Raw genomic sequence first — 16637 nt, 5'->3', positions numbered from 1 at the left:
TAGTTATCAGAAAATAAGCACATATTGTACTCTTAAAAATAATGTACATACACACAGAGATGTCTGATGTCAATATACTTTGCTCACATTCAGAGTCACCTATCGTATGGAATTGTAGTGTGGGGATGTGACAGCAGCGTTGAAAAATTACTGATTTTGCAGAAGAAAACTTTAAGAATCATTTGTAAAGTAAAAAGAACTGTAACCCTTTGTCACTGTAAACCTTTGATTAGAAAACTTGGTGTGCTAACTGTACCTTCATTATATTTACTGGATTCTTTGTTGTACATTAAAGAAAATCTTAATAATATTCCTACAATTCAGTACATTCATATTTTACCAGACAGAGCCATTTTATCAGAATTCACCAATGTAATTATCAGACTACCATTAAATCTACTTTTGAATTAGGTAAGAAAATCTTTAATTTGCTGCCACATAATGTAAAATGCTTAGATGATAAAAAATTCAAAGTGCATTTGAAATCTCTTTTGATATAATTAAGTGTGTATGATGTTGACGAATTTATCACTTATTTAAGGTGTCCAGTTTTGTAGGCCTAAATAGAAATTTATTGTAAAATATGACGATGCCATACAATGTTTTGTATGTTTTACGGCAATAAATGATTTGATTTGAAGGTTCTGCGGGATCAAGGTTATGGCACAACTGTGCGCTTTCAAAAATACAGCACATTAGCTATTCTAGATTATTCCCAAGCATTTGACTCTATTGATCATGAATTGTTATTGGCCAAAATGATGTGCTATGGCTGCAGTGAAAAAGTTGTTTGTTGGTTTTGGTCCTATTTGGAGTCCCTACTGCAGGTTACCAAAATTGGGAGTGAGACATCAGATCCGCTTTGCAAAGTGCGTGGTGTTCCTCAAGGTAGTTGTTTAGGACCTGTGCTGTTCAATTTGTACACGTCTGACTTGTCCAGAAGTGTAGAATATTGTACAGCACACTTGTATGCTGATGACTGCCAACTACACTTGTCATACAAGCCAGACAAGACATCAGAAGCAATCCGGCTCATCAATGCTGATTTGCACAGCATTTTTCAATGGTCTGTCATGAATGGCCTTGGATTGAATGTTGACAAGTGTGTAGTCATGCATACTGGACCAAACATTATGATGCAGGAATTGAGTAAATCTGCTATAGAAGTCACCCTTGATGGTATGAGATTGTCTATTTGCGACACTGTCAATACGCTTGGTGTTGTACTTGACAAAGACCTCTCTTTTTCTGACCATGTCACATCTGCAATTCAACGCGCAGTGGGTAGACTGAGAGGTCTTAGCAGATTTAAAACTCTACTGCCGGAATATGCCAAAATGCAACTCATGCGGTCCTTGGTCCTCCCAGCCTTTACATATTGCTCTCCTGCATATGGAAACAGCATCTCTAAGGAGGATATGGCAAGAGTTCAAAGAATTCAAAATTCGGCTTTAAGGTTCATTTTTGGCCTTAACCGCTTTGACCACGTATCCTCCCTCCGAGATGCTGCAAAGCTCATCCCAATGGATGACATGTGCCGAAGGCTGACCTGCTGCCTGGTCCACTAAAGTGCTCACGCTGGGAGAGCCTCGGTACCTCAGCGAGAGGCTTAAGTACAGGGGGGAGATCTGCCTGCGGGGTACTCGTTCCGACCGCAGGCTTCACTTTCCTAAAGTGAGGCTTGAGGTTGGAAGAAAGTCATTTTCTTATTTTGGCCTGCAGTTGTATAATAGCCTCCCTCAGGACATAAAGAGCTCGAAATCATATGGTTCATTCAGGGCCGCAATGCAGAAAAACACTTGTAAATTGTAAATGTTTTTTTCTTTGTAGTTATTTTGTATATTATATTTCTGTATATATTAGGTTAGTTTAGTTTTAGTTTGACTTGCGTAAGTTTGAAAAACATGTACATGAAACTCGCTTGCAAATAAAGGCCTTTTTATTTATTTATTTATTTACGAGTATTTCAGCTCTGGTATTTTGTGGCGGAAATGTACATAATAATGAGCAATAAATAGTCTGAACAGTGAGCACTGTGCAGAAATTCTTTCGCACTGGGCTCAGGGCCTTCCTCCACCATGAACGTCGTATTACATGATGGTGAGGAGGATTCTGCCCTAGACACCAACAATAGTAATAGACACCATTTAAGTATGTATACCATTGAATGTTTCCTCTGTTTCTTACTTCTCTGTGGTACCTAATATATTTGAATATTTAATACAACTAGACATTCCATCCCCATGTTAAATTTGTAGCCAGGTTTTTTTTATCAAAATTGTCGTAGTTGATGTAAGCCACCTACAAATTGCGCTGATCTAAATTACTAAATTCTGTCGAGTACACAAAACTTTTTTACCAAGTCAATTTTTTGTTCTTTTTATTTAAAGTTTTTTTAAAAGGGCAATATAATTTGTTTATCTTGACCAAGATGAACATTTTCATCATAACGGCTTCAACGTAGTAAGCATGAGTATTGTTTCACATATTTATTTCATCCTTCACGCATCTTCACCTCAAAATTGAAATCCTGATGTGTTATTGACATTGTTTTTAAATTTAATCAAATCTAACATTATTATTTTCTGTAACTGTAGGCCTACCCCCAATGGGCAGTGTTTGATTTATCCAAATTGAGGTACTACAACCAGGCCTTTCAAGAACTTTGATGAAAAAACATTCAAACTCAAACTCTTGAATACTCTAAAACTTGATTTATAACAATTTCAAAATAGAGTCTAAATTTCTAGAAATATATTCTTTAGATGGAGAGGCTACAGAACTTCACCTAGACAAAGTTCATTACTTAGACCGACTTGCGGACCAACGTACCACTTCTATCCGCAAGAACTGCTTGGCGTGATGGAAGCAAGCCTGTAGCAGTTCTGGCAGATCGTAATGCTCTGCCGCACATATCAGCCCAGGAATGTTGGTACATGTCAGTGGACAAGAGCTGGTGTGTAGGTAGTCCAGCAATATCCGGAAGGTATCTGGGTCAAACTCTATGATAGTAAACTGAAAAACAACACAACTAGATGAAAACAATTCTCTTTTGTAGTACCTATGGATGTTCTAGTGATATTTTTGTGAAAACAATCATATTTTTGGCTCATCATTAAGAAATTTACTGACAGAGGAACTGACGGTGAAGATAAACTAGAAAGATTAAACTTGGAAAGGGAAAGATTTACTACTCAGTAGGTGGAATCGAGGTCTTATATGTGGAAGGTTAGGGTAAATGGGTTTAAGTAAAGTAAGGTGATTCTTTGGGCAAAACAAATTTTATATTTTAATATAAAAAGAAATTTCTTCTTAAAGTATAGCCGACTAAATGTGCTGATATTTTATTGATCCAGATTAACCATTATCATATCCCTAACCAATGAGATGGTTTTAAAAATTCTTTGTTTTACAATTTCAAAACTTGTTCTGTACTAGCTCGTAACATAACCAGCCCCTCCTCCTTCCAATCCCCACACTTACCTCTACTTGAGCTAGTTTGGCCCTGTCCACCTTCTGCACATCCGCACACACACTGAGCCTAGGCACTGCTAACTGAGACGCCCCTGGCTTGTCTTTGTCCTTGTCTTTGCCATCTTTATCTAAAAAAAAATCAGCTTGATTTAAAAGTTCTTTGATAAAGCATACTCCATGACAATAATATTTTTTACCCTTTATTTTTCCTTTGATTTTGAAGATATTGTACCTTACACCACAGCGACTTGTGTGGTCTGTAACTATACCTCTTCTTAAAACTAATTTTAATAAACAAATCTTTACAAGACGAGTAAATATAATTATGCTAATGCATAAAGGTATAACATAATTATTACTGTGATTGTACTAGAAAGATGACTGAATATCCTCAGAAACCACAGCAAACTAAAGGGGACTAATAAAATACTACTATAAGTTCTCAAAACTTGGAAAATCCTGACCTTCAACTGAGGACTGTATGTTCGAAAAGGAAATGTTGCAGATTAAACTTTGCACCTATCATATGGTACAGACATGGAGATTTTTAAAATTGAGAAAATACTCATCATATATTGGCCAGCTGTAAAGAGTTAATAGTTCGATTAACCTTAGCACCTACGTAAGGAGTCTTTTAATACCAACTATTAATACATTTTCTTTTGTGTCTATTTTAACTTTTAAAATATTAAAACCGGAATAAACTTGAATATTTTTGGAAAATTAGGTACCAACAAAGATTTCAGCCTTTAAATTTATATCTAGGCCTATACTAAGAAATAAATGAGAGAAAGTATTAAATATTTTCAACATCTCAAAGGAATATACAACTACGATATTCTAAATTATTTTTGGAGAGACCATCTACATTTTGTAAATTGGATTTACACAGCTATCTGAACAAATCTGCAACTAACTTGAACAGTCTTGAGAAGAGGCCCATTTCTTCTTGTCCTCGGCTGACAGTTGCGTGTGTTGCTTCCTTATGGATCTGCCCCATCCAGCTGTCAGCGTTCCTAACCTCGAGAAGGCTCTCTTCACCATAGGAGAACTTGGCACACTTTTAGGCCTGTAAGTAAAACAATCAAAATCTGTTTGTAAATCAAATGTGTAACATTAAAACTTTATTGTTACTGCAACGAGCGTCCAACAGTTTTTGGTAAATCTTTGATCTTGGTCCAAAATACTGTACTTGTATCCAAATTCACAAACATCTTCTGTCATGTCAATTATCAATCATCAGTTAATTAAATTATCAATCATTGACATGGGGACACCCCGTAGGTACATATTTTAATCCAAAGCTAAAAGAATGAACCAAAACATGAAATTAAACCAGTTGTTGCAGGAAAGAGTCCTTCAATATATTGTTCTTAGTATAGTTCTTAGTAGTTAGTTCTTACATAGTAATATTTTGTGTATGCAATACAGAGGAAGAGATAAATCCACGTTCACACCGAGGGTTTAAAAAATATTTTGTGAACACAGCTTATAACAAGTGTGGTCAGTGAAGTCATGATGTTATTTTTATCCTGAATGGTATTAGTTATGTTCTTTTAAGCTAAAAAAAACATATTTTTGAAAACAAAATTTATATTGCTATCACTGAAAATCTTTTAGAAACTTTAGATGTTTTGCTAAACACCATAAAGCTTTCTATAGACTTTCATAAACTTAGGCCTACAAAATTCCTTTGGCTATTAAGTTAGCCCACATTGAACTTTGAAGTCATTTCTTTCTTAATAAAGATAATTCCTAATTTGTGTTTTATTTTTGTCTAATGAGGTAAGTCTTTGTCTTAATCTTATAATTACAATGAATTATTTTAAGAATAAATAGATTTGATAAGTTACAATATAAATTTATTAATGAAATACAAATATTAGATAAGTTGTTGGTTGAATTAGCTACAGGGTAAGTTAACAATGGTAAATTTTCAAAATGGTGGGGTTTCCAAAGTGGATGATATTATTCTAGGCTTATTGGGTTGGTTTCTTCTAAAGTACAGTACTAATTACTATTTGAATATGAGCTCTTAATCTCAGGGAGGGGTGGTCGTGCCGGTTCGAATGATATATTAGGCTTCTTGAAAATGCAAATAATTTAATTTAGTTATTGTTCTGAAATAAGTTAAGCTAGGTTCATGATGCTATTAATATAATAATGTTAATGTCCAAAGAAAGATTCCAAATGGTTTCACTGAATTTAATGAAATAAAATAGAATTTGAAGATTAAATTTTGAATAAAAGTTCAATTTGAAATATGTATATATCTTGATGAGTTGAGTTAATTGGGCCTAGTAGGCTATGCTGATTAAATGTCCAATGAAGATTAAATTTGTCCTTAGTTAAGTAAGATGGATGATGGTTACCAAATTTGGAGTGTCTGTCTTCTTATAAATTGGTACTCTTCAATGCACTTGTCCAATACTTTTGGATGATAAGAAATTTAAAATTTAGGTTATACTTTGGGATTATGAATTTAAGTTTAAATTAAACACAATTTCCAATAGAATGATGTTCACACTGTGAATAGTTGGCAGGATCTGGGGAGAGGCAATGGTAGAAGCTCAGGAAGTCCATGTCCATTGTTGAAGTGATGTACAGCTGGTTAATTTACATGAATGACACTTGCCACAGTAATTTTGATTTTCTTTGGATAATTTTGAAAAATGATACTATATTTAAGATGTTATTATTATATTGCAATTTTCTTACAATTCTATATTATTCTAAATAAATGATTATTGTTGGTTTTTGATGAGTACAGGATAGGTATGGAGAGAATTTGCATAAATATTATATTGTAACATAAAATAGGATGATGTTTCTGTGGGGTGATGGGATATTATATAACATTGAACAAAATTGGATAAAATACTTAACACATTAACAAGAGGAACAAATTAAATAACTGATAACACATTATCAGGGGCATTAACAGACATGAGAGAAAATATACAAAATAAAAGAGAAATTAATGTTAATGATGAATGAATGACATGTTATATTACAAATTATCCCCACAGAAATCTGTATGCTATGAAATGAAATAAAGATTTCGACAAAATATGAAATGGAATCATGAATCATTAATATGAATGATACTTACAGATAGGTATGAATAACATTAAATGATTGATTTTCTGGATGATAGAACATTGGGTGATAATACAACAAAATTATAAACTAAGTTAACAAATGTGTAGGACAATAACATTAAAATGGGAAAATAGAATAGAGTGTTCATGGCCTGGCTTGGGGAGAAAGGGATATTATGGCTGTTGTTCCATGTTGTTCAATATCAAATAACTTTATTGTTTCTTTGTTATTAAGGAGATCACAGTTTATTTGTAAGTGAGTATTGTCTATAAACTTTATCACCTGGGTATTAGTTTATGGAAAACACAATTTATGGGGTCACGCACTCGCGATTAAGGTCCATGGCACAATTTGATGAGATGATGATGCACAAAAGTCTATTGATGGATGAAATACATTATGAAATTTATTGATATACAATATCTTCGAAGGTAGGGTCATCATTATCTATCTCGTCGATCACAGCTTCTATTGCTCGGGTTGGTTACAAATATTTCTTGAGGGCTTATATATGGTAGGGGCCGTATAAAACATCTTCATCTTCTTTAGCTGGTATTTATTTAATAAACTGCTTAATGTTTCACGTTCTTCTGCGGTTATGTGCCTATTTGTTGCTAGGGAATTATCTATTTCTTCTTGGGTTAATGTTTCATCTTCGATTGGATCTGTTTTTCTATTTTTGAAGTTATTTATTGTGCTATTTAATTTATTATATATTGGATCATCGTGATATACATCAAACGTTTCATCATTAAAATATTCATTATTTGGCCTATGGCTATCATTAATTATTAAGTGACATATTTGTCCCTCTTGGTTGCACATACAAAACTTCAAAGTAACATTGTGATTATTTATCTGCATATCTATTTCATTTGTGTTGAAATTCAGATCCATTTTAAGATTAGACAAAACATCTACTCCTAATATTATAGGTTTTATTAGATTTGGTACAATAAGATATTCCAATAGCAAGGTGTGTTCTGCAATTGTGGTGGGAACGTAAATAATTCGAGAGACTCGTTTAGATCGCTCATTTGTAGCAGTTTTGATTACTGTGTTATTAACTGGAAATTCTTCAAATGGTGAAATTTTGGATTTGTTTTCACTGAACCAGGATTCTGATATACAAGTTATTGATGAACCAGTGTCGACTAATGCGTTTACTCTAATATTATTAAGTTTGATGCTAATTTCTGGGCAACTTATTTGAGTGAAATTTGGAGATTGATTATTTTCTGAATAATTTTCTAATAAGAAGTTCTTATCGCACATTATACTTTGGGATTGAAGATGATTTATTTCATTACCGAGACTTTCATAAATAGGCGCTGTAATTTTAGAGTTAACTAATGATAATTGACCCTCTCGGTTGTCGCTTACAGCGCCGAACCGTTTTCCTGTATATTTGGTGCAGGATGAGTCTGGGGCTCGTAACTGTGTGATTATTGGTTGTTTGGAGGAGCACTTGGCACGTAGTTATTTTGTCTCATTACTGCGCAAAGCTGAGCTTGTTCTTGGGTTGGGTGGTTTCTGTAGGTCCGTTGGTTGTTGTCACCGTTACGAGGAGGATATTTGTCTCGTTGATATGGTTTGTTTTCATGGTTTCGGTCGTAAGTAGGATGATTGTGGTTAGGACGGTAATTTTGATGGTTTGGATAACTTCTGTGTTGGTGATTGTTGTTGTATGAATTGTTGTGATATGAAGGTATCTTGGGTTGGTACGCTCTCTGATTTTCGTAGCGGCCATTTTGATGATAAATGTGTGGTTGTTGATTTGGAGTTGTCGGTCGGTTGTTGGATGAGCTGTTGTGATTCTGGTTGTTGGTGAGTGTCTTCTTTGGTCCGTCTTTGAGGTCTTCACGCTGTAGAAGTCTTTCTAATGCACGTACGGTGGTGATGTTCTGTACATTGATGCAGTCTTGTACGATGGAGTCAAATCTCTCTGCCATCAGTGTCACGATTTCTTCTTCGGTTAGGCAAGGGCTCATAGATTGGAGTGAAATTACACGTTCTGTAAGGTATTCGCTGCGGCTGAGGGTACCATTTGACCGGTATTTTTCTGATTCGATTTTGGCTCTTAAGCTGCGTTGTACTTCTCTTGACCAGTATTTAGCTTCGAATTCGTTGGAAAATTGTTCCCAGGAACTTAAGTCAGTCTTTACAAGTTGTAGCCATCTTGAGGCGGGACCTTCGAATGAAGTTTCTAGCAGGTCTTTGAGATATTCAATCGGGTCATTATTACTGTTTCGCTCAAGTCCTCTGTCGTAATATCTTTTCAATTTATTAAGATATTCTTTTGGGTTGCCACTTCGGCCGTTGAATTTTGGTATTTGTCGGTCTTTCTCTTCATTTCCATTGCATATAATTTTGATTGGGCCTTGGAAGTTTTCAAATGTTTTGCTTTGTTTGAGGGTTTCCACTTCTTGTTCACATTTAGTCAGATTTTGATTTAAACTTTGGATTTTAGCTTGCTGAGATTCTAAAGTTTTGTTTTGGATGGTGAGTTTTGGAAGAATTTCGTTTTGTATGATGGCCAAATTAGCTTTAGAATTCTGTTCGGATTCTTGCCTGGTTCGTTGAGAAAGTTCTTCAACTTTTTGGTCAAAATTCTGTTCATGCATTACCAATTGTGTTTTGACAGCAGATAGGATGTCATTTTGTCTCTGTTGATTTTTATTATCAGATATTGATTGTTGTTGTGTAAGATTATCAATGACGAATTGTCTCATTTGATCTTGTGATTCATCAATTTTTTGTGTGAGTTTTTCATTAAGTTTAATGATTTCCTCAGCTTGTGTTGTCTGAGTGATCTTAATTGAGTTTATTTCGATCTGGAATTTATTTTGACTTTCACGATTTTCTGAAATTTGAGTTTCTAGCGCGTTTCTGCAAGCTTGAATTTCTAGGCTATTAGCATCAATTTTATCATTGAAGCTTTGAGTGAGTTCAACTTTTAATTCATTGAGTTTGCTGTTGATTTTACTGTTAATTTCGGCATGGGATTCGTTAATTTTGCTGTCAATTTTAGCATGGGATTCGTTAATTTTGCTGTCAATTTTAGCATGAGATTCGTCAATTTTGTTGCTCAATTTAGTGTCTAGTTTAGTCATGAGGGCAATTAAAGTATTAATATCTGATGGTGCAATTAGTGTTGATGTGACAGTTGCTGTTGCACCGACAGTTGCACTAGGGTTGTTCCGTTGCCGTGTTGTTAGGTCTAGGTTACGTTCGTCGTCGGCTATATTCGGTAACGATCGGCTGTGTTCGGGTGCGGGTGTCTGAGTTATTGATCCGCTAATGTGACCTTGGCTATCACCTGGCATTTTGGAAACATTCAGACTTTGTTTACTGGACAGTTCAGTGGCAACATTTGCAAACAGACTTGTAGGAATGGGAATACTATTGTCTGATTGGTCCATGGACTCGTTGCTTTCTTCCTCTGTGAGTTCTGATGTCTGCTGTGGATGTGTTTTTTGTTCTGTGTCCGTGCGTGTGATGTCATCAAGATGGCGACCTTCTTCTTCAATTTCGCTCTCGCTGTCAGTGTTGTTGTAGTCGTAATTTGGGTTTAGGTTAGAATTTTTACGGTTGGGTCTTAAATTATAACCTTTCTCGGCCATGATTAATTATTGTACTAATTATGCGAATTGTGCGTGATTAGTTAGTGTTTTGTATAACGGCTTTGTGTTGTTATTGGGGTTGGGAATATTAATTACGGGACGTACAATAGGCTATGGGTTCTTACAATCTAGTACAACTTAAGGTTAACTGAGCCTAAATCGAAAATTGCAATATTTTATGACTACCGTAATATATCATTCGAAAGCCGACACGTTGGGCGCCAAATTTGCTACACACCATAAAGCTTTCTATAGACTTTCATAAACTTAGGCCTACAAAATTCCTTTGGCTATTAAGTTAGCCCACATTGAACTTGAAGTCATTTCTTTCTTAATAAAGATAATTCCTAATTTGTGTTTTATTTTTGTCTAATGAGGTAAGTCTTTGTCTTAATCTTATAATTACAATGAATTATTTTAAGAATAAATAGATTTGATAAGTTACAATATAAATTTATTAATGAAATACAAATATTAGATAAGTTGTTGGTTGAATTAGCTACAGGGTAAGTTAAAAATGGTAAATTTTCAAAATGGTGGGGTTTCCAAAGTGGATGATATTATTCTAGGCTTATTGGGTTGGTTTCTTCTAAAGTACAGTACTAATTACTATTTGAATATGAGCTCTTAATCTCAGGGAGGGGTGGTCGTGCCGGTTCGAATGATATATTAGGCTTCTTGAAAATGCAAATAATTTAATTTAGTTATTGTTCTGAAATAAGTTAAGCTAGGTTCATGATGCTATTAATATAATAATGTTAATGTCCAAAGAAAGATTCCAAATGGTTTCACTGAATTTAATGAAATAAAATAGAATTTGAAGATTAAATTTTGAATAAAAGTTCAATTTGAAATATGTATATATCTTGATGAGTTGAGTTAATTGGGCCTAGTAGGCTATGCTGATTAAATGTCCAATGAAGATTAAATTTGTCCTTAGTTAAGTAAGATGGATGATGGTTACCAAATTTGGAGTGTCTGTCTTCTTATAAATTGGTACTCTTCAATGCACTTGTCCAATACTTTTGGATGATAAGAAATTTAAAATTTAGGTTATACTTTGGGATTATGAATTTAAGTTTAAATTAAACACAATTTCCAATAGAATGATGTTCACACTGTGAATAGTTGGCAGGATCTGGGGAGAGGCAATGGTAGAAGCTCAGGAAGTCCATGTCCATTGTTGAAGTGATGTACAGCTGGTTAATTTACATGAATGACACTTGCCACAGTAATTTTGATTTTCTTTGGATAATTTTGAAAAATGATACTATATTTAAGATGTTATTATTATATTGCAATTTTCTTACAATTCTATATTATTCTAAATAAATGATTATTGTTGGTTTTTGATGAGTACAGGATAGGTATGGAGAGAATTTGCATAAATATTATATTGTAACATAAAATAGGATGCTGTTTCTGTGGGGTGATGGGATATTATATAACATTGAACAAAATTGGATAAAATACTTAACACATTAACAAGAGGAACAAATTAAATAACTGATAACACATTATCAGGGGCATTAACAGACATGAGAGAAAATATACAAAATAAAAGAGAAATTAATGTTAATGATGAATGAATGACATGTTATATTACAGTTTTCAAATCCAGTATAAACGAGACTTAAAATAAGCAATTCCTCTTAAAAATTATATAATAGAGGATATAATTCTTATAATTATTCAAGCGTTCAAATAGTTTAAATTTTTGCTTAAAGGTCTGTTTAGGTTCTTATAGACTGTAGATTGTACCTATAAACACTTTTAATTTGTGACTTCTTCTAGAACAGTGCATTATTAAGGTGCAATCTGCATAGTCCTGATAGGTGATTGTAAGATCGACTGACAGCTGCAGAATGATTGATCACTACAGCTTGAATAAACATCCATCACCCAATCTCAATGTTAACACATTCCAGTTTGGAATTAAATTTATACTCACCTTAATATCACACATTTTCTACATAGCTTCTTTCAGATACAATTTCCATTTTAGTATAACTATAGCGGTTCAGTTTTAGAACATTTAATCTATTTTATAAACTTTAAATCATAGATTTTATTTGAAGTAATCAAGTTACTTACAATTAAGAGAACACTGTGATGATACACAAAGTTAAAGTATGTTTACACCTAGTTCCTTTTTTACCTTGGACTTTCGATATCAGGAACTTGCAGGAAATTGCTGCTCTTTGGCTTCTGAGGGCTCGGCAGACTAGGCACAGCTCTAGCTAGGAGCTCTGCGACAGGCACTTGTGGGGAGCCGAACCCCGTCGAAATACCATACAGCATCTCTTGAAAAACCCTGTATAACATTGTAACATAAGAAACTTAGACCCAAACCCCATAGAAATACTATACAGCATCTCTTGAAAAACCCTGTATAACATTGCAGAACATAAGAAACTTAGAGCCGACCGAACCCCGTAGTAATACCATAGGTCATCTTCTCTTGAAAAACCCTTTAGAATATTGCAATAAAGTACAACAAAAGAAACTTAGAGCCAAACCCCATTGAAATACCATACATCATCTCTTGAAAACCCCCTTTAGAATATTGAAATATATAACATAAGAAACTTAGAGCCAAACCCCAAAGAAATACCATACATCACCTCTTAAAACCCCCTTTAGAATATTGCAATAAAGTACAACATAAGAAACTTAGAGCCAAACCCCATAGAAATACCATACATCAACTCTTGAAAACCCCTGTAGAATATTGCAATATATAACATGAGAAACTTAGAGCCTGACCTCGTAAGAATACCATACAGCATCTCTTGAAATTCTAGAAAAACCCTATAGAATATTACAATTGTACACTTGTATATTACATAAGAAACTTGTGGGAAGTGGAACCCCATATAAATACTAGGTATACAGCATCTCTTTTTTAATCATATAATTCTTAATATTACACATTAAACAGGACCAATGGCAATCAAAAATATAATTCTCTTGAATGAATTCATAAAGTCTTAGTATCAGTCCCACCATAATGACTATAAAAGTCTTTGCTCTTTTCTATAGTAAGCTAATATTCAATATAAAATACCTAATTCTAACAATCAATAAAAATTTCTGCTTAAAGGTTTTTAAATTAGAAGTACTATACATTACCTGCTTCGAACTCCAAGAATTGCTCGTACTCCAATCAGTTTACTTTTCTGTTTGGATTGACCAACCAGGAAGATTACATCAAAGAGGTGAGCATTGATGGCAATGTTTGCATCATCTTGTGAGAACACTTTGGCAAAGTCTTTTGCTAGTTGGTCGTACTCCTCGAATCTATCTCTCACGGAATCCAAGAGAGGACTGGACGGTCTCATGTGTCCTATAGGTCTCCACGAGCCACGCCTGTAATGAGACATTTATCTTAAATTAAAAAAATTCCTAAGATTACAAATTTTCAAAAATTTAAGAATTTACAAAGTTCCAATATGTATAATGTTCAAGCCTTATCAGATTCATGAATAATGGTACAAATGGTTATAGTGCTCGCCATTGAATCTATGGTGGCTGCTTAAATTTAATGTGAAATCAATTCCAGAAATAGATGCAATTTTCATTACAGTATTGGGCTGTTCCACAATAATGATATCTAGCTTAAGGTCTATGCTAGATAGTAGAGTAACTAGTCCAGGTCCTGGACCATTTATCTACAAAAAAATATGAAAGATTTCAATGGCGTAAAAGTACACAAAATATATTTTCTAATTTCCAAAATTAAGGCTTTCCAAAATTTGAACATTTTGGAGATTTCAAGTTTAAATTGTGTTTGCTGGACACATATAGAGCAGTTAAAAAAGACAAATATTTTAAATGTTAATAATGTACGTAGGTTTTGTTTCGAGTGTCTAAAGAAATGCCCTGAATCATACCCAATTTTGACTAATTTCAAACAAATGAACAAAAAAATATTTTGTTTTATCGTCTTATGTACTCAAAAACCTGTTAAAACACAAATTACTCTTTTTATACAAAAATTAGGTGTTATTTTGATATTTCTCTAGCAGCATGAAAAATAAGCAAGTCATCTAAAATAAACAAAGATTCAGTAGTGGGAGGGGGGAGGTAGGTGAACAAGACAAACACCAGATCTATTGTGGAGCATTATGCAGAGGAGGGAGTGGAATTGACATGATCTTATTATTCAACACCGCTAAGAATAAGAATAAGAATAAGAATAAGAAATATTTATTTCCATTGATCTTTATAAAAGAAATAGGACACGTCATTGTTATACATAGTTACAAGGTGATTCAGTGTTTACAGTACAAAATATCTAAATTTAAATAGCCACTTACATGAAAATAAAATCTTTATTTCAACTTAATCTTCAAAATCTAATATTTATTTCACAACTTAAAAAATCATCAATTTTGTAAAAGGGATTTTTAACAATCCAGTCATACAGTTTATTTTTAAAAATACTGTAAGAAACTAATTTTGCTTCTTCAGGCAGCTTATTAAAAAACATTATACAATTTAATTTATGTGAATGTTTGGTTTTTGCCAATCTGTGCTGCAATATATCTATTTTATCCCTACCTCTTGTATAGTGATTGTGTACGTCTTTTCGGAAAGAGAATTGATCTAAGTTTGACTTTGTATATATTAGAATTTGGAATATATAAAGATTTACTATGGTTGGTATCCTGAAATTAATGAAAAGAGGTTTACAATGTGTATCTGAGCATTCTCCAGCAATGCTTCGAACCGCCTTTTTCTGGAGTAAAAGGATGTCGTTAATATGTGGAGAGTGGCCCCACAAAATAAGACCATATAGTATGTGCGATTGAAAGAGTCCAAAATACGCCAATCTTAAATATTCTTGACTAACAAAATCCTTAAGTTTCCACAGCAAGCACCTCACTCTTGAAATTTTGTTACAAACAGATTTTATGTGTGATGACCAATTTAATTTTGAATCCAAATTAAATCCTAAAAGTTTAACTGATTCAAATTTTACCTCTGTTTTAAGACTGATTGTTATATATTGTGATTTGTCAGAATTACAAGATAGTCTGTTTGCAGAAAACCAATCATATGCTCTATGTTCAGCCTCTTGACTAATTAAGCGCAGGGTTGTTAAATTAGAATGGTTAGCGAGTAAAGTTGTATCATCCGCATATATAACAGATTGTGTATTTATATTTATAGGAAGATCATTAATGTAGACGTTAAAGAAAAATGGCCCTAGTACAGAGCCCTGAGGAACACCGGTTTCAACTTTTTCAGTTTTAGAACATTTATTTTTAATTGATACCAATTGAAGTCTATTACATAAATACGAAGAAATAAGAAGCATGGCATCATTAGTGATGCCATAAAAACGTAGTTTGTTAATTAGGATATCAAAAGGAACCGTGTCAAAAGCTTTACTTAAATCACATAAAACTAATGACACAGATTCCTTCTTTTCTAAAGTTTCGAGAGAATGGTCAACTAAAGTGAGAATTGCTGAGGTTGTGGATTTACCTCGACGAAAGCCGAATTGGGAGTTTGACAATAGGTTATTTGTTTCAAAGTAATTATTTAATTGATTATACATTACTGCTTCAAATATTTTGGAAAAAATAGGAACAAGTGAAATAGGCCGATAATTTTGAACCATTTTTTTATCACCTTTTTTGAATATTGGGATTACTTTCGATATTTTGAGGGATGGAGAAAAATATCCCTCCCTCATACAGGTATTCAATATAAAAGCAAGAGGGTAGCTAATAAAATCTATAGTCTTTTTCAAAATATTATTAGAAATCCAATAATAATCCATTGATTTAGAATTTGTTAATTTAGCAACAACTTTAATTATATCCGATGATGAGACCTCTGACCAAGAAAATGTTGTATTTGTTGAGTTGTTTCCTAAAAAATCTTCTGCTTTGTAAGGGCTTTGTGGTATTACTTTACTTAATTCTTTTATTGAATCTAAAAAATATGAATTCATTTCATCTGGGTCAAGTATGGCATCTTGACTATGAGTTGGTGAATGCTCATCTTTAATTACCGCCCAGGCAGCACGACATGGGTTGGAGGCATTACTGATGAAGTGCTCAACCGCGTTCTTTTTGGCAAGAGTCATTTTATTTCTATAGAATCTTTTATGGTTCATATAAACATTATAAGCTGCCTGAGTTAGCTCAGAACCTGTAGATCTTAAGTTTTTATAGACAGTAAAGTACTTGAGCATATCATTCTTAATTATACTAAGCTCAGGAGTATACCATTTTATAAGCTTATTATTTTTATTATTTTTAGGTTGCCTGTCCGTTACTTTGACCAATGGGGAACAATTGTGCCATAAATTCACATATCTTTTAAAAAAACTATCAAACAAATGTTCAACACTAATTTTGTTATGTTCATAATCATCAATCATTTCCCACCTTTCCTCTCTTAAGTAAGAAATAAATAAGTTTA

General features: G+C 33.5%; 1 protein-coding gene across 1 annotated transcript in view; it reads right to left on the bottom strand.

The window, feature by feature from the left end:
• Window positions 1–16637, bottom strand: part of LOC128986173 (uncharacterized) — a 403677-nt gene that overhangs the window by 8781 nt on the left and 378259 nt on the right. The window contains exons 15-19 of the mRNA XM_054406359.1: window positions 13332–13568; window positions 12358–12513; window positions 4392–4543; window positions 3484–3602; window positions 2833–3015 (exon numbers count right to left, since the gene is read on the bottom strand). Of these exons, the coding sequence (XP_054262334.1) occupies window positions 2833–3015; window positions 3484–3602; window positions 4392–4543; window positions 12358–12513; window positions 13332–13568 (847 nt within the window). The remainder of the gene's footprint in view (window positions 1–2832; window positions 3016–3483; window positions 3603–4391; window positions 4544–12357; window positions 12514–13331; window positions 13569–16637) is intronic.

The sequence above is a fragment of the Macrosteles quadrilineatus genome, unplaced genomic scaffold (genome assembly GCF_028750875.1).
Source record: "Macrosteles quadrilineatus isolate MER2022 unplaced genomic scaffold, UCM_ALF_1.0 Scaffold_2__2_contigs__length_208266976, whole genome shotgun sequence".
Lineage (NCBI taxonomy): Eukaryota > Metazoa > Arthropoda > Insecta > Hemiptera > Cicadellidae > Macrosteles > Macrosteles quadrilineatus.
The sequence above is the reverse complement of the archived record's forward strand: the minus strand, read 5'-3'. Positions and strand labels throughout refer to the sequence as shown.